The 25,465-nt window shown below is 40.9% G+C and overlaps 1 protein-coding gene across 3 annotated transcripts in view; it reads right to left on the reverse strand.

The window, feature by feature from the left end:
- LOC137095535 (RNA exonuclease 5-like) overlaps positions 1-25,465 on the reverse strand; it is a 44,258-nt gene that overhangs the window by 13,280 nt on the left and 5,513 nt on the right. For 2 of the 3 annotated variants that reach the window (XM_067462310.1, XM_067462312.1), the window contains exons 2-13: positions 21,035-21,207; positions 19,049-19,170; positions 17,110-17,236; positions 12,185-12,272; positions 11,516-11,623; positions 11,145-11,233; positions 9,794-9,909; positions 3,884-4,022; positions 3,035-3,129; positions 2,384-2,486; positions 842-951; positions 538-646 (exon numbers count right to left, since the gene is read on the reverse strand). In XM_067462310.1, coding sequence (XP_067318411.1) covers positions 538-646; positions 842-951; positions 2,384-2,486; positions 3,035-3,129; positions 3,884-4,022; positions 9,794-9,909; positions 11,145-11,233; positions 11,516-11,623; positions 12,185-12,272; positions 17,110-17,236; positions 19,049-19,170; positions 21,035-21,175 — 1,347 coding nt within the window. In that variant the 5' untranslated portion in view covers positions 21,176-21,207. The remainder of the gene's footprint in view (positions 1-537; positions 647-841; positions 952-2,383; positions 2,487-3,034; positions 3,130-3,883; positions 4,023-9,793; positions 9,910-11,144; positions 11,234-11,515; positions 11,624-12,184; positions 12,273-17,109; positions 17,237-19,048; positions 19,171-21,034; positions 21,208-25,465) is intronic. The other variant, XM_067462311.1, reaches the window with a different exon arrangement.

The raw sequence follows: 25,465 nt of genomic DNA on the forward strand, positions 1-25,465 counted from the left end.
GATTTAATGAGATGCCTATGGTTGCACGGTGGCAAATTCAACTTGGCAAATTTCCATTCAAAATGTAATTTCTAGCTTTTTTATTTTGATTCTCTTTTTTGTTTCTTATTATTTAATTTTATTCATTTTTTATTTCCCTGTGCAGCTCCTCATTCCTCATCTGGATGGCTGTAGGGCAGTGGGAGGCAGCTTGGTGCCACCCTACTATTTGGGGTTACAACTCCCACCAGTACCATGAGGGCCAGGGCTTGACCCTCAGGGGTACTGCTAGTATTTACTTCCCTAAATGAGCTCTTTGTGTTGCTGTGAGTTTTCCGAGCTGTATGGTCATGTTCCAGAAGCATTCTCTCCTGACGTGGTCATACAGCCCGGAAAGCTCACAGCAACCCAGTGATTTCAGCCATGAAAGCCTTTGACAACACAATGAGCTCTTTGTGCTTCCTTTGGGAAGTGCCGAGGCCGTGTGCCTCTCAGGTTCTTCAGATGGAATCTGTGATAGGAAAATCATGAAGCCCCGGAGGGATGCATGCAACTCACTTGCTTATTTTGAGGCCCTGTTTGAGCCTGACCGTTGCTGGAAGCGGCTTCAGCCCATCCTCCGAGAAGCAAGGCTTTCTGACCCACAAAGTGCAAGATGTCTAGAAGGCTAAGAAACAAAAAGGAAAGTGGAATCACTTTTTAAAAGATGCTGCATTTAACACTGATTACTCTTCATAGATGCTACCAAATGCTTCACACACCAAAACATTTCAGAGCTTGGGGAGGTGTTATATAGAAAGGCACTGCAAGAGGCTTGGATAGCTTATGTTTCCCTACAAGGAGAACTGCAAAGGCTATTTACCTTTGGGTGGGTTTCTGGACCCCATTTTGGGGGTTTGGCAAGGCACAGCCCTGTTCCTCTCCTATCTTCCTTGTCTCAAGCAACTGGGCTTCCAGGTTCATCTCTGCTACCTGGCAGGAAATCAATAGATGTTACCAGAATGTTCCTCTCTCTGAAAGTCAAGTTGCAGAGTCAGCGTTCTGCTGGGAAAATGCTCAGGTTCCCTACAATTAGAACATAGGCATGCTGTCCCACACATCGGGAGTTAGCACACAGCCATCTTAACTGGATATTGCAGTGTTTGGAAATGTTACTACAATGTTCTGGGCTAAAAATCCCCAGAATTGTAATTGGAAAGTAGTTCCTAGAATTGTAAAAGTCCTGGTGGTGGGAACATTCTGCCTGGCTATGGGATCAGGCCTTTGCAGACTAGGCTGACCTGCTAACAAAACGACGGCTTTAATGGACTTGACAGACTGCTTTTAGGATGATGACTTAAACCGGCGACTGTTTGAATGTTTTTATTCTGTTTTTATATTGTTTTTATTTAAATTGTATATTTATGCTTTTGTTTGTGGCTACCATGGTGTGCCAGTTGTTAGCCACCCTGAGTCCCTCTGCGGATGTCGAGATAGGACGGGATACAAATGTCCAAAATAATAAATAAATAAATAAATAACAATCATAACCCTCCATATACTGAACCAATGCCTATTTTTCCTGTGTCTCCACTTCCTAACTCTCTCTGTCCTGCCTCCATTGGTCCGAACTTTAGATTGCAAGTGTCATGAGGCAGAAGCTTGTTATCAACTTGCCCCTCTGTAAAACTCCTCTGGCTTTGCATAAATAGATAGAGAAGGAAAAGGCCTATTTGCTTCCATCGAACCATCAATGCAAATGGAGCCTCTGGAGGCGAAATGGGTTAAACTTATACCAGGAGGACTGCTGACTGAAAGGTTGGCAGTTCAAATCCAGAAAGAGGGGTGAGCTCCCATCTGTCAGCTCCAGCTCCTCATGTGGGGACATGAGAGAAGCCTCCCACAGGAGGGTAAAATATCCAGGCATCCCCTGGGTTATGTCCTTGCAGAGAGCCAATTATCTCACACCAGAAACAACTTGCAGTTTCTCATGGAAAAAATGCAAATAGTAATTTGCAGAAAAATACGGCAACAGTACAGTAGTTTCCTGCGTCAAGAGCCTACAGCTTAATGAAGAGAGGGGGGAAATTCAGGTTTTGGGATCAAATTCAGCCCTACTACTATCTGAACTATCTTTCATCAATACGTTCCCAGCATTTGGTTTCTCTCTCTGTCTTATTGCTTCTCCTAAATCTTAGCGACTGAAAGAAAGACCTTTATGCTAAAATATTTTGGCCTTTTTGGCCCCAGCTCTTTATCTTTGCCTTTTCCTCAACCACAATAGCTGGCCCTCAGGCTCCACTACTGGCTTCATGTAAGCTCATGCCTCCTGACCGGTGAACCCTTCCACTGATGAGGCCACAATTCCAATTGCAAAAAGAAAACAAACATGTAAAACGTGTACAAGATAAGCAATGGCACATGCCTTTCTGGGTCCCTGGTTAATGAAATACTGGGCCAATCCCAGCGCACAAAGAGCATCTTCTGTTGGATCATGACCTGTTCCATCCATGCGTTGAATGTCTTTTCTATAAGGTAGAGAAACAAAACACACAGGTAGATTGCAGGTGAACTATATATCCCAGTACCTACGTACAACTCCTATAAATCATGGTGAATTCTCCCCAAACCTCTCTAGTATGTTCAGTTGCTGATCAATTCCTCTGTTTGCTGTGTGCCATAGAAAAGAATAGGAAAGAGTTAAGGGAGAGGCAGTGGGCGGGGTCATGCAAATTCCACACCAAAGGAAAGTCAGAAACACTGGGATGTCTATGGTGGAGGAAACACATAAAATCTAGGATGAAATTGTCCCTGTATGAAAGCCTTCACTTGGGTGGTGGGAAATATGGTGTTTGTGGAGGACATTGGCAGGGCTTGTGGACATGTTTATGGCACTCTCTATAACCTGCAATATCGATGGCGGGAGGGCCATTGGTGTCTCCTGAGCAGTGGAAACTATAGCTATTTGTGGAAGTGGGAGCCACACACAAACATACATAGTTTCACTTTTATTATGTGTATAGAAGATTGATTTGAGGACACAAAAATAATTTCAGAGGGGAAAAAGCAGTCTTACCCTAAAACAGCCTCTGCTAAGAATTTGAGCTTGAACTTTTTGTTCCGTTTCCTGGCAAAAAGAACAGAGGTGTCTATAACATTTGGATGCACCATCTGGAAGAGGTGAAAAGGATATTAGAAAAGGTTTTTGAACAAGGTATTTACTTGCAAGGTGTGATTTTAAGGCTGCATCAAGCCTGCAAACTGGTTTGACAAGACTTAGTCCATGGAACCTTCTTGGTTCCTTTAGGAATGGTGGTTGAAAAGATAACTTTTAACATTGCAATGCTATGGGAGTTATTTCACCTCCTTCCTAAAAAAAAGTATTCTTGGCTCATTTACAGCATCCATCCAGTCCAAATTATTATGTCACAGGAGGGAGAAAATCCCACAATATCTCAGCAGTTTAACCTGCTGCACCACCGGGGGGTCTGGTTGAAAGTGGGATCCCAAGAATAAAAACAACAACAACAACAACAACAAGAAGTGGAAACAATTAACAAGTGGTACCCAAGCCAAGCTCTATCCATTCCATAATACTGCTTGATCATCTAGTTTCATATACTTAAAAAAAATCACTGCTGACTCTTAGTTTTGTTGTGCAATGTTTCTAGTAAGCCTTTATTGATTTATGGTTTGCATTTTATATTTTAAATGCTTTGCCCTCTGCCCAGATTTATTTGTTGCCCGGTGATTTAAATGTACAACCGATCAATAAAGCTGACCTGCTGCCAACAAAACAGGAAATGGAGAGCAAGAGAGCCCCTCTCCGAGGCCACAGTCCCACATTTTTATTTTGCTCCCGCCATCCTTTGAGTGAGAGGCTCAGTCCCTTGAGAAAGAAGCGCCACTAAATGGTTCTACTCACTTCTAGGGCCCGAAGGTCAAAATTCAAGGAGTGGCCCACTAAAACCGCATCAGCAGGGAGCAGATTCTTTAATTGGTCCTGGATGTCAGAGAGGGTCGTCACAACTGGGAGAAGCAGCTTCTCGGTGATGCCAGAGTAGCTTCAAAACAGAACAAATCATTCAAGGCCTTGAGAAATCAAGTATTTTCAAGAGTGGGTAATGCTAGCAGCGTCAGATGTGGGCTGGCTGTTGACATACCATTTGGAGATGTCACTAAACTTCCTTTCATTTTTGACCACAGGTTAATTCTCTGCTATGACATGGTTCTGATCCACCTGGAGCCTCCTATAGATATCCTCCTATAGGTATTTCATCCATCCATCTTTTTGCTAATGAGCTCAAGCCATACATGACTCCAGTTATTCATACCGTATATACTCCACTATAAGTTTTTCGACCCTTTTTAGGCTGAAAAAGCCTCCCTCGGTTTAAACTTGAGTCAAAGTTATTTATTAATTTACTTTGTTGTTATTATTATTATTATTAATATTATTATATTTACTTTATTTACTCTATTATTATTATTATTATTATATTACATTTATTATTTTACTCTTATTTATTACAGCTTTGAGTCTCTCTAGGGGTGAGAAAAGTGGTATAGAAATACTGTAAATAAATAATAATAAATATTATTATTACATTTATTATTTTACTCTATTATTGTTATTATTACATTTATTATTTTACTCTATTTATTATTACTCTATTTATTATTTTGCTCTATTATTATTCCCCCTCGATGGACTGTCACCTTGTCGTGGTGAGGGGGCTTGCGTGTTCCGATGAACCTGTGGGCACAACAACTGGAGTCCTGCACTCCCAGGAGTGGCCGCGGGGGAGGTCCCAGACCAAGCACAGTCCGAAGACCCAAAGACCTCAACGGCGGAGCAGGCGGAGGATAACATGGCACATGTTACAACGGCTGCGAAGGCGGAAGAAGGCTGCAACAGACTGAGAAGCCATGGTCATTGTGTTAAACTACATCACCAGTGGAACCTCATCTGTGAAGACTGTGTGTTGATCAGTTGTGCACTGACCTCCACACATTAAAAAAACCCACGCACAGGCGTCTTCCGAAGAAAAAAAAACAAAAAACAAACCAACCAAAGTCCCATGGCGATCAGCGAGTGGCGACGGGGGCAGGACTGTGAAATCTGGAAGCCCCTAGTCACAGACTGGCACATGGGCGGTGGGTACGGACTCAGTCGTTCTACCTCAAGGTCCGAGGCAGTTGAGTAGTTCGGCAGCTGTATCCGCGACTGAGCAGCCCTTTTTAGGACCCACTCTGCTCACCCCACACGGGGAGGGGGCTAGAAAAGGTGCCCTAAACATAGTCTGCCTCACTTATCCCTGACTGGACTGCCGCGTCCAGTGGGGTCACCACCCTGCGGCCAAAAAAGAAAAATGAACTTCGGTACGTGGAACGTACGGACTCTGATGGACAACAGTGGCAGTGAACGCCCCGAACGCAGAACTGCCATCATTGCAAGGGAGCTGGGACGCTTCAACATCGACATAGCAGCCCTTCAGGAGACCCGGAGAGCAGGAGAGGGACAGCTGAAGGAAGAAAAAGGAGGCTACACTTTCTTCTGGAAGGGACTGCCCGAAGAAGACCAAAGAATGCACGGAGTTGGCTTTGCTATCAGGAATGATCTGGTGAAACATCTGACCGAAGCACCCACTGGCATCAACGAACGACTCTCCACCCTCCGAATTGATCTTGCCAAAAACCAACAGGCAACCATCATAAGTGCCTATGCACCAACACTAGACGCTGATGAAGACATCAAGGAGAAATTCTACTGTCAGCTGGACACCGTCCTATCGGGGATACCTAAGGAGGACAAAATCATTCTCCTGGGGGACTTCAATGCAAGAGTTGGGCGAGACTTCGACCTGTGGCCAGGCACCATAGGAAAAGACGGGGTTGGAAACAGCAACTCGAATGGCATCCTGCTTCTCACCAAATGTGCGGAGCACAACCTTGTCATCACCAACACGCTCTTCCGCCAGAAAAACAAGTTCAAGACATCATGGAAGCACCCCCGGTCAAAGCATTGGCACCTCTTAGACTATGTAATCACACGTGCCAGAGACCGCCGTGACGTGCTCCTCACAAGAGCCATGACAGGTGCTGACGACTGCTGGACCGATCACAGGCTAATCCGATCCACGATGGCTATCAAGATCGCTCCCAAGCGCAGACTCCAAGGAAGGAAAACAAGGCGCAAAATGAACACCCAAGCCCTTCAGGAGCCCTCCAGACGAGCTCATCTCCAAACAGCACTCAAGGACCATCTACCCACAGTACACCCCGAAAATGTTGAGGAACATTGGAACAAACTGAAGACCTCCATCATCCAAGCCTGCGAAGAAACTATTGGATACCAAGCCAAGAAACATCAAGATTGGTTTGACGAAAATGACATCGAGATCCAACAGCTAATCGACAAGAAAAGGAAAGCCTTCCAAATATGGCAGAGAGACATCAACTGTGCTGCTAAGAAAAAGATCTTCGCCAGTGCAAAAGCTGAGGTCCAAAGAAGGACAAGAGAACTCAAGAACATCTGGTGGACAAAGAAGGCTGAAGAAATCCAACACCTGGCAGATACCCATAATGCTCAAGGATTTTTCAAAGCCACAAAGGTCATCTATGGACCAAGAAACCATGGCATACAGCCTCTACGCTCATCAGACGGAACCAAACTCCTGAAGGACCAAAAGTCAATTGCACTACGTTGGAAAGAACACTACCAAAGCCTCCTAAACCTCAGCTCCAATGTGGCCGAAGAGGTCCTCTCACAAATCCCGCAACAACAAACCAGAGATGAGCTTGCAGCACTGCCTAGCTTGGAAGAAGTCAGCAATGCCATCAGCCAACAAAAGAATAACAAAGCCAGCGGACCGGATGGGATCCCTGCTGAAATCTTTAAAGAGGGAGGACCTGAGCTGACACACCAACTCCACCAGCTCATAGAAAAAGTGTGGGTGACCGAGAAAATCCCAGCAGACTTCAAGGATGCCACCATCATCACCCTCTTCAAAAAAGGGGAAAGAACAGACTGCGGAAACTATCGAGGTATCTCCCTTCTAACCTCTGCTGGGAAAATCCTCGCAAGAATCCTTGCAAACCGCCTTCTGCCCCTCTCAGAAGACACCCTCCCAGAATCCCAGAACGGCTTCCGCCCTTCCAGAGGAACCGTGGACATGATCTTCACTGCACGACAGCTCCAAGAAAAATGCAGAGAACAAAATCAACCTCTGTACATGGCATTCATCGACCTTGCAAAGGCATTCGACACAGTGAATCGCAGCGCTCTCTGGACCATCCTCCAAAAAATCGGGTGCCCAAGCAAATTTGTGAACATCCTGCGGCTCCTCCACGATGACATGATGGCAACAGTCTTGGACAGCAGTGGCTCCCAAAGTGACCCATTTAAGGTGGAATCGGGTGTCAAACAGGGATGTGTTATTGCCCCAACTTTATTCTCCATCTTCATTGCTATGATACTTCACCTTGTTGATGGGAAGCTTCCCACCGGAGTGGAAATAATCTATCGGACAGATGGCAAGCTGTTTAACCTCAGCAGACTGAAAGCCAAAACCAAGGTCACAACAGCATCTGTTATAGAACTCCAGTATGCTGATGACAATGTCATCTGTGCGCATACAGAAGAAGATCTACAAGCCACCCTCAACACCTTTGCAGAAGCATACACAAAGCTTGGCCTGTCGCTGAACATTGAGAAAACCAAAGTGCTGTTCCAGCAGTCACCAGCCGTCCCCTCTCCAATGCCAGAGATACAGCTTAATGGTGTAACATTAGAAAATGTCGACCATTTCCGCTACCTTGGCAGCCACCTCTCCACCAAAGTCAACATCGACGCCGAAATACAACACCGCCTGAGCTCTGCAAGTGCAGCATTTTCCCGAATGAAGCAGAGAGTGTTTGAGGACCGGGACATCCGTAGGGACACCAAGGTGCTTGTCTATAAAGCCATTGTCCTCCCAACCCTGCTCTATGCCTGTGAGACGTGGACTGTCTACAGACGTCACATGCAGCTCCTGGAACGATTCCACCAGCGCTGCCTCCGGAAAATCCTGCAAATCTCCTGGGAAGACAAGCGGACAAACGTCAGTGTGCTGGAAGAAGCAAAGACCACCAGCATTGAAGCGATGGTCCTCCAACATCAACTCCGCTGGACAGGCCACGTTGTCCGGATGCCTGACCACCGTCTCCCAAAGCAGTTGCTCTACTCCGAACTCAAGAACGGAAAACGGAATGTTGGTGGACAGGAAAAGAGATTTAAAGATGGGCTCAAAGCCAACCTTAAAAACTCTGGCATAGACACTGAGAACTGGGAAGCCCTGGCCCTTGAGCGCTCCAGCTGGAGGTCAGCTGTGACCAGCAGTGCTGCAGAATTCGAGGAGGCACGAGTGGAGGGTGAAAGAGCGAAACGCGCCAGGAGGAAGGCGCGTCAAGCCAACCCCGACCGGGACCGCCTTCCACCTGGAAACCAATGCCCTCACTGCGGAAGAAGATGCAGAGCAAGAATAGGGCTCCACAGCCACATACGGACCCACAAGGAAACCCATGATGGAAGACCATCTTACTCGTCCAACGAGGGATCGCCTAAGTAAGTAAGTCTATTATTATTATTATTGTTATATTTACATTATTTGACTCTTATTATTATTTTATTACATTTATTATTTTACTTTTTTATTACTGTTGTTATTACATTTCCATTATTTTACTCTGTTATTACTGTTATTATTACATTTCCATTATTTTACTCTATTATTATTATTATTTTATTACATTTATTATTTTACTCTATTGTTATTATTATTAAATTCATTATTTTACTGTTATCACTGTTATTATTACATTTCTATTATTTTACTCTATTGTTATTATTTTATTACATTTATTGTTTTACTTTTTTATTACTGTTGTTATTACATTTCCATTATTTTACTCTATTATTATTTATTATTATATTTATTATTTTACTCTACTATTATTGGAAGGATACATAAGCACATTTAAACGGAAGATTAGAATAATGGTTTAATCAGAATTGGGCAGTCTTATCTTAAATTACAGTATTATATAAATATTCAAAAACATTTACCCTACTGATGCCTCAATTAATCTAATTTTATGTAACTACAATCGGGGGTCCCCTGGGCAACATTTCTTGTAAACGGCTAATCTTTCCAAACCCAAAAGCATTGCTTTTAAACATTTTAAATTGGTATCTATTTTTATTTTGAAATTTACCAGTAGCTGCTGCATTTCCTGCCCTCGGCTTATACTCGAGTCAATACGTTTTGCTAGTTTTTTGTGGTAAAATTAGATGCTTTGGCTTATATTTAGGCTGGCTTATATTCGAGTATGTACGGTAACTTCACTCTACTCTCTATCCTCACAAAAACCCTATGAAGTACTATATATTCATGTTTAACTTGACCTCATGTGTAAGTTGAGGGCAAGCTGCAGTCAGTTTTTAAAGATGGATTTTTAGACTAAATTGTCTAGACTTATACACAAGTATATATGGTAGATCAAGGTGATAGAAACAGACAGATCATCTCAAAAATGTTGTGTGGCGTAGAAGTTCGGGATTAGCATCAGCATCTTACAAAACCCTGTCCAACATTTTGAGCACAGCATTAGACTTGCTAGTTGTACAAAGTTTAAAGCCAGCAGCGACCCATCCGCTCACCCCTTCATTATGTGTGGATGGATGGGCTCTAAGAACAGGAGAGCACATTTTGGGAGGATAAGTGTTCTTGAAACTCTTTTGAACGCAGGAATTTTTGGGTACTTGTTTTCAAAAAACACGTATATAAGTAAATACCTGGTGAGATAATTTATTATTGGTAATTTGGGTTTGACGAGTTCATCCAGAATGCACTGGCCACTGGCATCCACCACTGAGATCCGTGTGAGTTCAGACCCCTTTTCAGTGAGACACTGAGGATGAAAGAGTAGAAACAGAGAAAGGTTCAACAGGGGCCATGTCAAGCAGGGAGTTTTTCATCAACTTCTCACCTCCAATATCCTAGTATCTCATCTTATCTGGTAGCTACAAATCTATATGCATTGACCATTTGCACAGGGATTGTTTTCATTAATCATTATCTTGAGTACTCAGCGGTGCCTTGGTTGTTTCAAAAAGGCATTGTTTGTTTTGGGGTGTTAGGTAATATCAATTAGTGTTCTGCATGCCAAATATGATCCAGGTCCATTATCGAAGGGGATCACAGTCCTCTGCCTTGATGCAGGATGAACTATAACTTCCATCTTGTTGAGTCAGTCCTCCAAATCCTTCCAGTCTGTTCAGTTCCTCCTTGTTTGCTGTGTGCCATAGGAAAGGGTAGGAAAGGGTTAAGGGAGAGGCAGAGGGTGGGAATCATGAAAATTCCACACCAATGGATAAAGAAAGGAACCCTGGGATGCCTGCTTGTGGTAGACGAAACACGTGAAATGGTCCCGGAACGAAAGGTGGTGGGCCATAGTGTTTGGGGAGGACACTGGCAGGGTTTGGCCTACATATTCATGGTGTTCACCCCAACCTGCAATGTCAGTGAAGGGAGTGTCTTTGGAGACTTCTCAACACTTGGAATGATAACTTGTTTGTGGAGGCCTGAGGTTGTGTATGTGGACACCTCCGCCGCATACACACATTTTATACTTTTTATGTGTATAGATTTATAGTATTTATAGTTAACTTTATAGCTTGTAAGGAACCACAAAATGCCTTACATTTCTTTTTTGAAAATGAAATATAGAGGAAAAGACAAGCCCTGCTCCCAGGCTTGCAAACCAAGGTGTGGCAAGCCTCAAAGCAAATGAAGTTGGATGTTCTTCGGGACTGCCATCTTAGCATAACTACTCAAAACAGAAGCAATTCAAAGAGAAGAGGAATCAAAGATGGCTGATCTATTAACCAAGTTAACATGAGTGTTCTGGCTTGGATAGCCTTGTGAAACAGATGCTGAATGGGTCCAGCCTTCTGTGTTTCTGATAAGGCAAAAGGCTAATGCAGGGTGTGATGCCCCGTTTCTTTCTACATAACTATTTTTAACTATGTTGTGCCCTATCTCTAGTCATGAGGAGAGATGGAAAATAAATAAAAAAATCATAATTATGATGATGTAGAAAGCAATGTGAAAGTTTTTTGTGCAACATCCCCTTTTTTAACGTACCATTTCGCAGTCCAGACCAAAGAGGGGGCTGCTGTCTGTTATAGGACCCTTGCAGGGAGTGCAAACAAAATGGATGCAGTCATCGTGCCCTAGAAGAGAAAAAGAAAATATAGCGTGAGAGCCATCGTGACTGAAGGGCTCAGAAACTAGACATGTGCATTTGGGGAAAACCTTGTCCTGTTTCGCGTCCTGGCTTTCTTTGGGTGCCCCGATCCATTTTTTGTAAGCCTCCCAAAATTGGGAGGGTTGTTTCAGGTTTTTCGTTTTGGGGCTCAAAACTCAGACCATTGCTCTTCATACCCTTTGAAGATTTCCACTCTCAAATCATGAGGACTTTCAGATTAATCTTCACCAACTATGAAGAAATCTACCTTCTATGGGGTAATCGTGAAGACGCATCTCCTTTGGTGTTAAAATGTAACCAGAGAGCCCACGACACTCGCTTCCATATTTCTGAATGACGGGATCTTTCTCCAAATCTGAAATCCAAAAGGTAATTATTGTAAATATTTCTACTATATTTTTCTCCCAGGAACTTTTCTGCCCATCTTCAAAGAACTCAGAATGGCAAATGGAGAACGAAGGCAGGAAAACAATAGGTGAAAAAGTCCTACTTTTGTAAGCAGAAACTAATAATATAACATATACATATTTATGATAATGATCAACAGGGACCTGCTTGAAAGTCTTTATGTCTCTGTATTCACTTTATTTTTCAAAATTGCTGGATTCCTCCAAAGAACAAACTTGCTATCCCTTTGGAAAGTTTGAGAAAACAAAGTAAGATTTAAAAAACAATATGACCCAGCGATCAAACTGCTAAATTATAAGTCAATACTTATGTAAACACCATTCATTCAATGGATCTGCCCTATCTGGAGCTAAACAGTAAGATTCCCACCAACAACTTCAGCTATATGGTCAGCTTATCTAAGTGTATGATCACAGGACATATTCATTCAGACACATAGATCAACCCAGGACTGGAGGATGCATAAATTATATTTAAGAACACATAATAAATATAATATTGATATTACCAAGGCTGCTGATCTGCCGATTGTTCTTTTTTCCTGCTCCACAAAGCCTTTCCATAAAATCACCTGATGCAGGTGGTAGAGAGAAATGCTATTAAAAGACACAGGACTTGTGTTAAATAAAATATGTCACGTGGCAAAGAAAAGCAGAATGCACAATGGAGTCATGATTTATCCTATAGTCCTTCCAATAAGCTGTATACATATTGTGATGTGAGAAAGGGCTTCTTTTCTCTTGGACAGAATGCAGGATGTCCTCAACTGGTAAGTCTCCTGACATCAATAGAAAGCAACGCCAAAGTCTTTGGTTGCTTTATTCATACTATATTTGAGGAAAGCATGATGATTTATACTCATCTGACCCAGTATTCTCTGCCCTGCCTGGCAGAAGGGATCCAGACAGAGACAACGTTTTCCTATTGCCTTCTGATCACTAAATACTACAGGAAGAAGCAGTGGGGTCTTTGGCATGCAAGTTATTACATAAAGAAATAACTGTCTTTGTGGTTTGTCTTATGCTAATTGTTCATCTCTTGGTCTTAGTGTCCCTCATCTGTAAAAACAGAATATGAAAGGGCTTGTCTCCAAAGATGTCTTCTAAACCATTTGGGAAGTTTAATGGCAGAATTCCTAACTAGTTCGAATGTATTTTTAAAACTATTTTAATGTTTATGTATTTATTATGTGTTTATATCATGCTTGGCATTGAATTGTTGCCTGTTTGAAAGCCGTTCCGAGTCCCTCCTCGGAGGTCGAGAAGGACAGGGTATAAATGCCTGAAATAAATAATGATAAATAAAATAATTCAGATCATTATATATCCAGCCCACATCAGTATGTGGGGTGGGGGACATAATTAACACATTTTAAAGCCATTTGAATCTGGCTCCAGTACATCCCACCTACTCTTTTGAACACATTTGCAGCAGATGGATGTCCAGTTTCGAGCAAAAAAGGAGGGAGGAAAGTAATACAGACAGTCCTCAAGTTACACACATCTAACTTACAAATAACTCAGAGTTAAGAACAGGGGTGAAACAACAGGAAGTGAGAGAAATCTACTCCTTGGAAGGGAAATCTCCTGAAAGAGTTATTATCATGGGGAAAAGGGGTCTCCACTGAAGCTTTGTTTCCAGTCCATGTTTCCAAAACAAACCAAATATTCCAAAATCCAATGATCACAGGGACAAAAAGTGAGGCGAAATCTTCTAAACAGGGGCACAGGCAGCAAAACAAATACCACAGCGTCTTAGCCCTTCCCTATGCTATCCAAAGCATTCATTTATCAATATCTACATGCGTGTATGTATGTATGTGTGTGTGTGTGTGTATGTATATATATATATATATATATATATATATATATATATATATATATATATGGCCCAGGAGCCCCCAGTGGCACAATGGGTTAAACCCTTGTGTCAGCTCAACTGCTGACCAAAAGGTCAGCGGTTCAAATCCAGCTAGCAGGATGAGCTCCTGTCTGTCAGTTTCAGCTTCCCATGTGGGGACATGAGAGAAGCCTCCCTTGGGTAAGACATCTGGGCATCCCCTTGGGAACGTCCTTGCAGACGGCCAATTCTCTCACACCAGAAGTGACTTGCAGTTTCTCAAGTTTCTCCTGACACACACACAAAATCTATATGGCTGGAGTTACACTTAAAAAAATATCTGTTCCAACTTAAATACAACTTCAACATAAGAACAAAACTACAGAACCTATCTTGTTTGTAACTTGGGAACTGCCTTTAGATTGAACAAGCCAAAAGTCTTCCCAGTTCAGTTGGAAAGCCGGAGTTGACAGAAAATAGATCTCCATGTGACTTGCAGCGGATCAGCAAGGCTTCTGCGCATTATAACTGTCTAACAATACAAAACTTCCCTTATTCCCAGAATTAGATTGCTCAAAAAGAATACAGGGAAGAAAGCCAAGAGCATTCTTTTGCTGAACTTTTGCTTAGTGTTATTTTCTTTAGGTCTAATTCTCATTTAGGCTCTGACTCTGGGAGTCTAGTTAAAAAAAACTCATAAAAAAACAAAACTGAGCACAGATATCATAAAGCTGAGGTCTGCTCACAATTACAAAGAGCGCAGCATAACTACTCTTCGAAATTATAGCTCCCAAGATCCTAGTTGAGGGAGAATGTGTTTAAGAGTACAAAAGAGCCACCTTTTCATGTTTAGACTTATTTTATTTTTTAAATTTTTATTTTTATTGTAATTGTTTTCAAATTGGCATGTATTGGTTATAAGTAGTTCTAAAGGGTTTTAGTGTTAGGTCTACTCTGTCTTTGAATTTATGTGTCTTAATGGCATTTTAACAATGTTGTATCCCACTTCAAGCATCGAAGAGAAGTAGGTAACGAAAAAAAATATTGTTATTATTGTGTTGTTGAAGGCTTTAAGGCCAGAATCACTGGATTGCTGTGAGTTTTCCAGGCTGCATGACCATGTTCCAGAAGCATTCTCTCCTGATGTTTTGCCCACATCTATGGCAGGCATCCTCAGAGATTGGTGAGGTCTGTTGGAAACCAGGCAAGTACGGTTTATATATCTGTGAAATGTCCAGGGTGGGAGAAAGAACTCGTCTGCTTGAGGCAAGTATGAATGTTGCAATAGGCCACCTTGATTAGCATTCAATGACCTTGCAGCTTCAAAGCCTGGTTGCTTCCTGCCCGAGGGAATCCTTTGTTGGAAGGTGATAGAAAGATGAAAGGCGCTGCAGACTAACTCAAATAGAGAAGCCAGCCATAGCAGAGCATGCTGGACCACTTTCACAACCACCATGTCCGACTACACAGAGAAGCCACTGAAATCCACAAGTATGTGGACAATTTCAACAAAAAGAAGGAAACCATGACAATGAACAAAATCTGGATACCAGTATTAAAAAACCTCTAGAGCCAGGACAGTAAATAAAGAATAAACACTAAAAAACAGGGGAATCCTGACAGGAAATAATCAGGACCAGCTAGTACCTCCCAATTATAATATTATAATATAATAATATTATAATATAATATTACAATATAATTATAATATAATATTATAATGTAATGCAATATAATATTAGTAATAATATGATATTATAATTATATATCTATATTACATGTAATATTACTAATAATACTACAATATAATGGTATAATACAATATAGTAATAATTAATACTGATATGGTACTATGCTAATAATATAATATATTGTATGTATATTTATCTTGTTAGTCACTCTGAGTCCCCTTCGGGGTGAGAAGGGCAGCATATAAATGTCGTAAATAAATAAATAATAAATAATCAAGCTGGCCAATTGCAACATTCACACTTGTCTCAAGCAGAGAAGCGTTCTTTCTCCCACCTTGGACATTATTCCACAGATATATAAACCTCACTTGCCTAGTTTCCCACAGACATCACTACCACTGAGGATGCCTGCGATAGATTTGGGCAAAACGTCAGAAGAGAATGCTTCTGGAACATGGCCACACAGCCCGGAAAACTCACGACAACCCATTTTCCACAATTCTTTATTTTTCATCCTGCAATTGTTACTTTAAAAGCAGGAAGGTGGGAGGGACTGATAATCTTTTTAGGGAAATTGTGGTGAGTAACACAGGTCCCCCTTGTGCGCACCTAGTGATCGTCTTAATGGCACCGACTTCCAGGCAGGAGTCAGAAAAAACTCAATATTGTGTCTCGCTGGCAGGAAGTGGCGGTGGGTCATTCTTGGAAAGTCCTGGATGTGCTTTAAATTAGAGACACATGTTTCCTGGCCACTGGAAACCCCCCAAATACCACTGTTTTCAGGATTTACTCATTCAAAGCATCCTGCTAAGCGAAGGCTTGTAAAGGAGATGAAAACAGGGAAAGTTAAGTTTGCCTTCATTTGGAACAGAAAAAAAACAGTATTTCCAGAAGACAGAATGTACTGTTTGCATCCAAAAGCACCCCACAGCTAAAGGAAAACCACATCGGGGCTAAAACTATGTGGATGCCAAAAGCCTTGAAGAGGAAATTGCTAGGAAGAGAAGATAAAGAACTGATGCAGTGTGATGTGTAGTGATTACAGAGTGTTGAATTGGACTCAGGAATTAGTTTCTTCTTGCTGCCAAGTCATTAAAGTCAGGATATATCTACACTGTTGAATCAATGCAGTTTGACACGACTTTAAGTGCCACGGCTCAATGCTAGAAGACAATCTTTCATGTCCCTATCAGACATACTAGCATGGTTTGGGGCACCAAAAGGAAACTCTTCCCTGAAGATCCTCAAAGGTGGATTTGAGCTCCGTAAAATTGGGGATAGGGAAGCTGAATGTTTCTTGTGAATTGATTTACTTTTATGAGTGAATAGTTATGGACTCTGTATTGTCGAAGGCTTTCATGGCCAAAATCACTGGGTTGTTGTAGGTTTTTTCGGGCTATATGGCCATGTTCTAGAGGCATTCCCTCCTGACGTTTCGCCTGCATCTATGGCAAGCACATAAGGCTTGGCCTACTAATTGATTTATTCAACCTTGGCTGGGACTACAAATAGGAATCAGCCTATAATATTTATATTATCTTTGAAATTTATGGCAGGTTAGGCTATACAGGGAAAGCGTAGGAAAATGAAGTCTTTGGCACACATCTAAAATTTGGTTACTGCATGCCCAATTTCAGATGGAAAAGAATTCTGCAATACCCTGCTCCAAAGAACTGCGTTACAGACCTCCAAAGCAGTTGGCATCAAACAGGAGGGCTTTTCTAGTTGACCTTGAGGGTTGAAAGGTTCTAGAAGATGGTCTCTCCCCCAATCCAACAAGAAGTGCTACGACATGATTGCATTCATTAACACTGCATATGGATGGAGAGATCTGCCAGTATTACTAATTCAGATAATAGTTATTCCCCACCTTAGCTATTTTTGATCACAGAAAGAAACTTACATGTCTGAACATCCTTCTCAGAAACTTGAACTGTAAGTAGAACAGATAGAAATGGAGCTGACTCACTTCGTGTAGAACCACGACCGACACACCAGACAAACGCCTGCGGTGATGAATTCGGCACCAACTGTATCACAGATTGAAAGAAAACATATTTATTTAACAAAAGTACAAGTTGAATATTCCTTATCTGAAATGTCTGCGACTAGAAATATTTAAGATTTTGGATATACATATAAAATGAGGTATCTTGGAAATGGACCCAAGTCTAAATCTGAAATTCATTTCTGTTGCATGTACTCCTTATACACACAAATTGGAGGTAACTTTATACACAATTGAAATATATATTTTGCATGAAGCAAAATGTGTGTATATTAAACTATCAGAAATAACACAAGTCACTATCTTGGCCACCCATACGGATAATTTTTATTTTTGGATTTTTAAAAAAATTCTGAATAAGGGATGATCAACCTGTAATTTATTGCTTTTCAGACCATATGGGCCCCCAGGATGATGCACAACGAAGAGGTAAAACACACCTTGAAACAAATATTTCACTTTTTTTAGAAAGAACACATGCACAGAAAAAGTTTCTAATTAGTATATTTCTAAAACAGAGGTGAAAATGATGCAGTCCTCTAGATGTTACTGGACTGTAACTCCCAGTGTTCTTCCCCATCTGCTATGTCAGTTAGGGTTGTTGGGAGTTGTAGTCCAGTAACAACTGTACTGCACAATTTCGATCATTCCGAAGTGACTCGATAAAAAGCCTAACATATTTTAAAGACTGTGGAATCCATTCTTTCCCTCTGAAACCCACCAACTAGAGTGAAGTGCAGAACGAAAAATGGGCAAATATTTAGGCTCACCTTCCCAAACTTGGTTCCTTCCAGGTATGCTGGATTACAATTACTGTTAATATCTAAACCAGTATGGCCAGCCATTCTTGGTTTATCTCAGTGCTCTGACCATATGGATCCATAGTAGAAGGTATTTAAAGCTCATTGGAAAAGGTGAAAAGAGCATCAAATAATTGGTTTTAACTGCAGGCCTATCTACATGGGCCAAATGAGGTGGGACAAGGGTGAATAGATGTTGTGACATCCCCATGACCCAAGGAACCAATTTGCTCTATACTCCAGGGGAAGCCACTTAACATGGCCTTGTCACATGTTACTGAAAGTCAGGAACTGCCCTGAAACTTCCCCACACTATGTATTAATAGTTAGGCCTCTTCTGATTCAGAACTGTTTACATGGCCATCCTGCTTTGCCCGGCTTGGACAGCCTGAGAACAGGAAATGGCTCTTAATATGATTATGATGATTATCTACCTCTCCTTGCAACTCGAGACGGGGTTCAACAGAGTTTAAACAGAAACGTAAAAACAAGACTATTCAGATACATATATCAGGATACACAGAGTGAAATGGAGATTAAAATTCACTGATAACATGAAAGTTAAAATTCACAAATTAAAATTGTCTAAGTAGGTCTGATGGAAGAGACAGCCCTTCAGCTGAATTTTAAGTTCTGACAGCTGACATGGCAAGTGAAAAAAGGGGACAATAGGTCCTTATCCACAGAGCTCTCCACTCTGAGTTGTGCCAGCACTTCAGCAACCATCATCACTTGTAACAAGCCACAACAATGGTTGCTGCTATGACAAGGATGAGACATGGATGGTAAAGGTGGCCATCCCGTGGTGCCAATCTAGGTTTGGTGATGCTGGGAAATGCTGACTCCTTCCCACCACCAAGGCAGCATGGGGCCTGGCTGTACGGACACCCTCCCGCTGCCTATGCAAATTCAACAGTTGCCTGTGCAAATTTCCACAGCATTGATCCAGAGTGGCCCATGTAGACATGCCCTACATTCCCTTCCACCGAACCTGTAGGATGGGCTGCCTTACATGACAAAAACAGAAGGTCTACCTGGACTGTGTTGCTCCGTGCTGTTTCCCTAATGCAGCATATTTGAGGAATTCATACAGTTGGTCATAGCTGATTTTGCACTCTTCCCCAAACAATGCATCAGACAAGTGAGGTTTCTTCACCTGAGAAATAAGACACAAGGAATTCAGAGTTGTTTGTTTACACAGACCATTTTAAGAATTGGAGCCACTGTGGCAGGTAATTAAAACCAAAAGGGGACAAGACACAAGGGCACCATGAGCAGGAGAAAGAGAGAGAGAGAGGCAGACAGGCAGCAAATGTGCCATATTTTAGTTATGCATAACTTAGCATTATTTGGAATCCATTTGCATCAACACATAAATGCCAAACAAATGCAGATGGGATGGTCTCTTGAAAAAATACAGGCAGTCCCCAAGTTACAAACAAGGTTCCATAGGTTTGTTTTTAAGCTGAATTTATATTTAAGTTGGAACAGGTACATTTTTAAGTGTAACTCCAGTCTTACACACACACACACTTACATGCACATGCATGCATACTTTGTATAGCATAGATAAGGGTTAACACCCCCGTTGGATTTCCTTTGCGGTCTGTGTCTGTTCAGGAGATTTCCTCTCACTTTCTGTCCCTGTGAGAAATGGATTTTCAAAAATTTGGCTTGTTGTGGAAACAAGGATTAGTGAGAAACCTTCAGTGGAGACAGCTTTTCCCCAGGATAATAATAATTTCAGGAGTGAATTTCCCTTCTGAGGGGTAGATTTCTCTCATTTCTTGTTGGCCCATCCCCATTTGTAACTATGAGTTGCTTGTAAGTTGGATGTTTGTAATTCGGGGACTGCCTGTATCAGTGTGGAATTAGCAAACTAACTGTGAGGGAGAAAACTGGCCTGTGAAAACCCAGGATTATTAATGGTGGGAAAGCATGTCAAAGTCTGGCTTTCCCACATTCCTCTAAACATGTTAAACTCTACTTCCATGTTTTAACCTCATTTTTGTAAAAGTCAGAAATCTAGGCCCACTTCACAGTACACAATTATAGTGCAATGATTCCACTGTAACTGCCATGGCTCCATCCTATGGAAATCTGGGATCTGTATTTGATGGAGGAACATTATGGAGTCTCAGGCAGAGAGTGTTAGTGCCTCACCAAACTACAAATCCCAGCATTCCGCAGGATAGAGCAATGGCATCTAAAGTAAAGTCATAGTGCTATAGCCGCAAAATATATTAAAGGGCCCCTAGTTTTGATTTGCCTTCTCCCATGTTACTTAAAGTTCCAGGGAATGCCCTGGAACTTCTCCACACTTTGGTTATGTATTGATAGTTAGGCTGCTTCTGATTCAGAACTGGCTGTCATTGTTTACATGGCCATACATTACTGAATAATTAACCCAGCCTGACACCACTGTAACTGCTATAGACCAATGCTAAGGAACCTCTGGGAGTTGGAGTTTGGTGAAGAATTAGGACTCCTTTGCAGAGAAGGCTAAAGAAGGCTTTGTTAAAATAACAACTCCCATGATTCCATTGCATTGAGCCATGGCAAAACTGAATTAATGCTGTAGCATGGATATATAGGGAGCCCCCAGTGGTGCAGTGGGTTAAACCACTGAGCTGCTGAACTTGCTGACCGAAAGTTTGGCGGTTTGAATCCGGGGAGCAGGGTGAGCGCCCACTGTTAGCCCTAGCTTCTGCCAACCTAGCAGTTCGGAAACATGCAAATGTGAGTAGATCAACAGGTACCGGTGGGAAGGTAATGGCGCTCCATGCAGTCATGTTGGGCACATGACCTTGGAGGCGTCTATGGACAACACCAGCTCTTCAGCTTAGAAATGGAGATGAGCACCAACCCCCAGAGTCAGACACAACTAGACTTAATGTCAAGGGGAAACCTTTACCTTATCTTTATGGATACATAGGATGCAACACTGCAGGAAACACGGGAAATAATAATCCTTCAAAGGATCAAAATCCACAATGTGGAGAGTACACATAGTCACTTACTTTGCTCAGGGCTATAGCTTTCCACTCTTTCTGGTCAAGTCCATTCTCAACAACCTTCTTCTTCCTTTTAATCTTCTGGGGCTCTTCTTCATTCTCATTATCTTCACACTGTCTTTTGCTTTTAACAACTTCTGGAGTCATTATGTTTGTAAATACTGTTTAAAGTGGGTTAACTGGAAAAGAAAATAAAAGGAAAAAAGTCAGAAAGAAAAGAAGGAAAAAAATCTGATAAACAAACATTTCTGCTCCATAATAGTTGTGGTGCACTTATATGATAGAATGAATACAGTTTGACACTACTTCAAATGCTAGGGCTCAAAGTACGCATGCCCAGTGTGGAACACATCTCACCACACTAAAACAGTGGATGTGGCTCTTAATGAGACATGCCGCATTATCACGAGGTGTCTGCGCCCTACACCACTGGAGAAATTACACTGTTTAGCCGGTATTGCACCACCTGACATCCGCCGGGAAGTAGCAGCCAATAGTGAAAGGACCAAGGCAGAGACATCTCCAGCTCATCCCCTGTTTAGGTATCAGCCAGCACGTCAACGACTTAAATCAAGAACTAGTTTTCTTAGATCTACAGAGCCACTCGCTGAAACACCTCAGCATGCGAGAGTCCAAAAGTGGCTGGCTCAAACCCAGCACCTCAATCCGTGGGTGATACCAGATGAGAGACTCCCCACTGGGCACACAGAAGACTAGGCGACTTGGAAGGCGCTGAACAGACTGTGCTCTGGCACCACGAAATTCAGAGCGAACCTTCAGAAATGGGGCTACAAAGTGGAATCCACGACATGCGAATGTGGAGAAGAGCAAACCACTGACCACCTGCTGCAATGCAACCTGAGCCCTACCACATGCACAATGGAGGACCTCCTTGCGGCAACACCAGAGGCACTCCAAGTGGCCAGATACTGGTCAAAGGACATTTAATCAACTACCAGGTTTACAAAATTTGTGTTTTTTTTTTTCCAAAGAATTTTTATTAAACATTTTATAAATCAACACAGGGAAAGAGGGGGAACAATAATAAGAGGATAGAAAAAAAGGAAGGGTAGCACAAAAACACAACAAAAAAAACACCTAAACTAATCTAAAATGACCTCCACTCCAACCTCAGGATCTTCTCACTCTACTTCTCCAACTTACTTATCTATTCTTGTCCTCTAAAACTTTTATCTTTAAGTTTCTTTTCGTAGTCATAGAAAAAGGTCCAGTCTCTTCTCTTTAGCGATTTTCCGGTATTTCTTCTCATCAAAAAAGTTAGTTCATCCATATCTCTTATTTCTTTAACTTTCTCCAACCATTCTTCAATGGTCGGTATTTGGTCATTCTTCCAGTATTTGGCAAAAACAATCCTTGCCGCTGTAGTGTAGTATGTAAATAATTTGTCTTCATTCTCATCCAGTTTAAAATCCGAATCTGTAAATCCCAATAAATAATACTCAGGTTTCTTTTTGAACCTCTTCTTCAACATCTTTTGTGTTTCCTCATGGACCGAAGCCCAAAACTTAGTTGTATCCTTACAAGTCCACCACATATGGTAGAATGTGCCTGTTTGTTCCCCACATTTCCAACATTTATCTGAGACATTTTGATACATATGACTAAGTTTATTCGGTGTCAAATACCATCTATAAAACATTTTATACCAATTTTCTTTCAGGTCCATGGCATATGTATATTTCAACTTTTTGTTCCATATTTGCTCCCATTCTCTAAACTGAATGGGTCGTCTTAAATTTTCGGCCCACTTAATCATACATGTTTTCACCTGTTCAGTTTCCGTTTGCCATTGGACCAATTTATTATAGAGTATTGTCACTGTTTTCTTTTGTATTCTTAATACTTTATCCCATGTGTTTTCTTCCCAGTCAAAAACAATTTTTTGATCTTGTTTGAAATATTCTTTAATTTGTAAATAATGTAACCAAGTTATATTGCCATAAGAGTTCTTGAGTTGTTCAAAAGATTTAATCTCCATTTTCCCTTTTACCAAGATGTCCTTATATCTTGGCCAAACCCTCCATCCTAACAATCTTCTTTGATGTGCCTCCATTGCTGAGACCCACAATGGTGTGTTTTTGTAAAAGAGAGCTTTATATCTCATCCATGTCCTCAGTAGGGAGGCTCGCACAAAATGATTACCAAAGTTTTTTTTCTTTTAATTCTCTATTATACCAAACATATGCGTGCCATCCTACTCTCAGGTCATGACCTTCTAAATTTAAACACTTTTCTTTGTCTAACGTCATCCAGTCTCTTATTCATGACAGAGCACATGCCTCATGATAAGTCTTCAAATCAGGAAATCCCAACCCTCCTCTAGATTTTTTATCTATCAGATTTATGTCGTTTATTCTTGGCCTTTTTCCTTTCCAGACAAATTTCAATAAATCCTTCTTCCATTTTTTGAATAGGGTTTGATTTCTTATTATCGGAATATTTTGAAATAGAAATATAAGTTTTGGTAGAACATTCATCTTTATTAAAGATATCCGGCCAAGAAGTGATAGGTTTAAAGAATTCCATTTTAGTAGATCTTTTTGAATTTTCTTCCAAACTATTTCGTAATTATTCTTCAGAAGTTGACCATTTCTCGCTGTAATCCAGACTCCGAGGTATCTAATTTTCTTAACACTCTCTATCCCCACTTGTTGTTGTATCTTTGCTTGTTTCTCCTTTTCCACATTCTTAAATAGGAGCTTTGTTTTCTTCATATTCATTTTAAAGCCTGCCACTTTTCCGAATTGTTCTATTTTAGTTATCCAATTTTGTAAATTTTTCTCCGGATCCTCAATTGTTCCTAATAGATCATCCGCAAACGCTCGTATCTTGTATTCAAATTTTCCAATTTTCGCTCCTTTTATCTTTTCATCTTCTCTAATTTTCTTCATTAGGATCTCCACTGCCATTATGAAAATCAATGGGGATAATGGGCACCCTTGCCTGGTACCCTTTGCTATTTCAAATTCTTGTGTCATTTGACCATTTATTTTCACTTTAGCTTTTTGAAATTCGTAGATCGCATTAATAGCATTATTAAATTTTTCCCCCATGTCCTATTCTTGTATTAGTATCTTGAAGAAATCCCAATTCAAATTATCAAAAGCTTTCTCTGCATCTATTGATAGAATAGCGAATTCTTTTTGATGGTTCATCTCATAATATTCCAAAAGATCTAGAACGTTGCGTATGTTTTCTTTCATATGTCTATTTGGCAGAAAACCTGTTTGCTCTTCTCCAATCCATTTATTTAAGAATAGTTTTAATCTTGTGGCCATGATGTTTGCAAATATTTTATAATCCGTGTTTAAGAGGGAAATTGGCCTATAATTTTTAATATCCGTTTCCGGGGAGCCTTCTTTGTGTATCGCTGTGATCTCCGCTTCCTTCCAAGAATCTGGTACCTTCTGATATTTCATCGCTTCATTTACAATAACTTTAAGTGTTGGTAATAGCTGTTGTTTGAAGGATTTATAAAATCCCGCCGTAAACCCATCAGGTCCAGGGGCCTTATCTGCCTCCATTTTATTAATTGCTTTTTCAATTTCTTCCTCAGATATCTCTTTATTCAATGCTTCTCTATCTTCATCCGTTATTTTATCTAGCTTCATTTGGCCTATGTACTCCATAATGTCTTCTTTCATTATAATGTCCTTTGTATATAATTGAGTATAAAATCTCCTGAACTCCTCTATGATTTCTTTATCCGTCCTCAAGTCTTTGTCTGCAGTTGTTATTTTAGATATATAATTTATTTTTTCTTTTTTTCCGGATTTGATTTGCTAACCATTTACCAGGTTTATTCGCATTTTCAAAAGTCTGTTGTTTTAAAAATTTCATTTGTCTTGACTGGAGTTCTAACTCCACATGGTTTTTCTCTTGTTTTAGTGCCAACAGTTGTCTCTCTATTCTTTTCGATGGTTTTCGTTTTGATTCCATTTCCTTGGCTGCTATTTCTGCTGCCAATTCCTTTATTCTTTTATTCCTTTCTCTATTCTTCCTTGATCCTTGTTGTATAAAGTGTCCTCTCAGAACTGCTTTAAATGCATCCCACACCACTCGTGGCTCCATTTCATCCAATTTGTTTATTTGCAAAAAGTCTTGGATTATTTTATTGTAGTATTCTTTATCTTCTTCTGTTTTTATCAGGTTCTCATTTAATCTCCATTTTCTGAGACAGTTTTGTGGTTAATAACAATTTCTAGAGGGCAGTGGTCAGACAGATCTCGTGGTAATATATTGATCTCCTTGACTTTTGCGGAGAGATTCCTAGTTATCCAAGCCATGTCTATCCTCGACCAAGATTGATGTCTATTCGAGAAGAAGGTATAGTCTTTTTTATCTTTATTTCTGTTTCTCCATATATCTTCTAAATCAAATTCTTTCTGAAGGTCTGTAAATTTTTGTGGAAGTTTG

The sequence above is a fragment of the Anolis sagrei genome, chromosome Y, assembly GCF_037176765.1.
Source record: "Anolis sagrei isolate rAnoSag1 chromosome Y, rAnoSag1.mat, whole genome shotgun sequence".
In the NCBI taxonomy this organism is placed as follows: Eukaryota; Metazoa; Chordata; class Lepidosauria; order Squamata; family Dactyloidae; genus Anolis; species Anolis sagrei.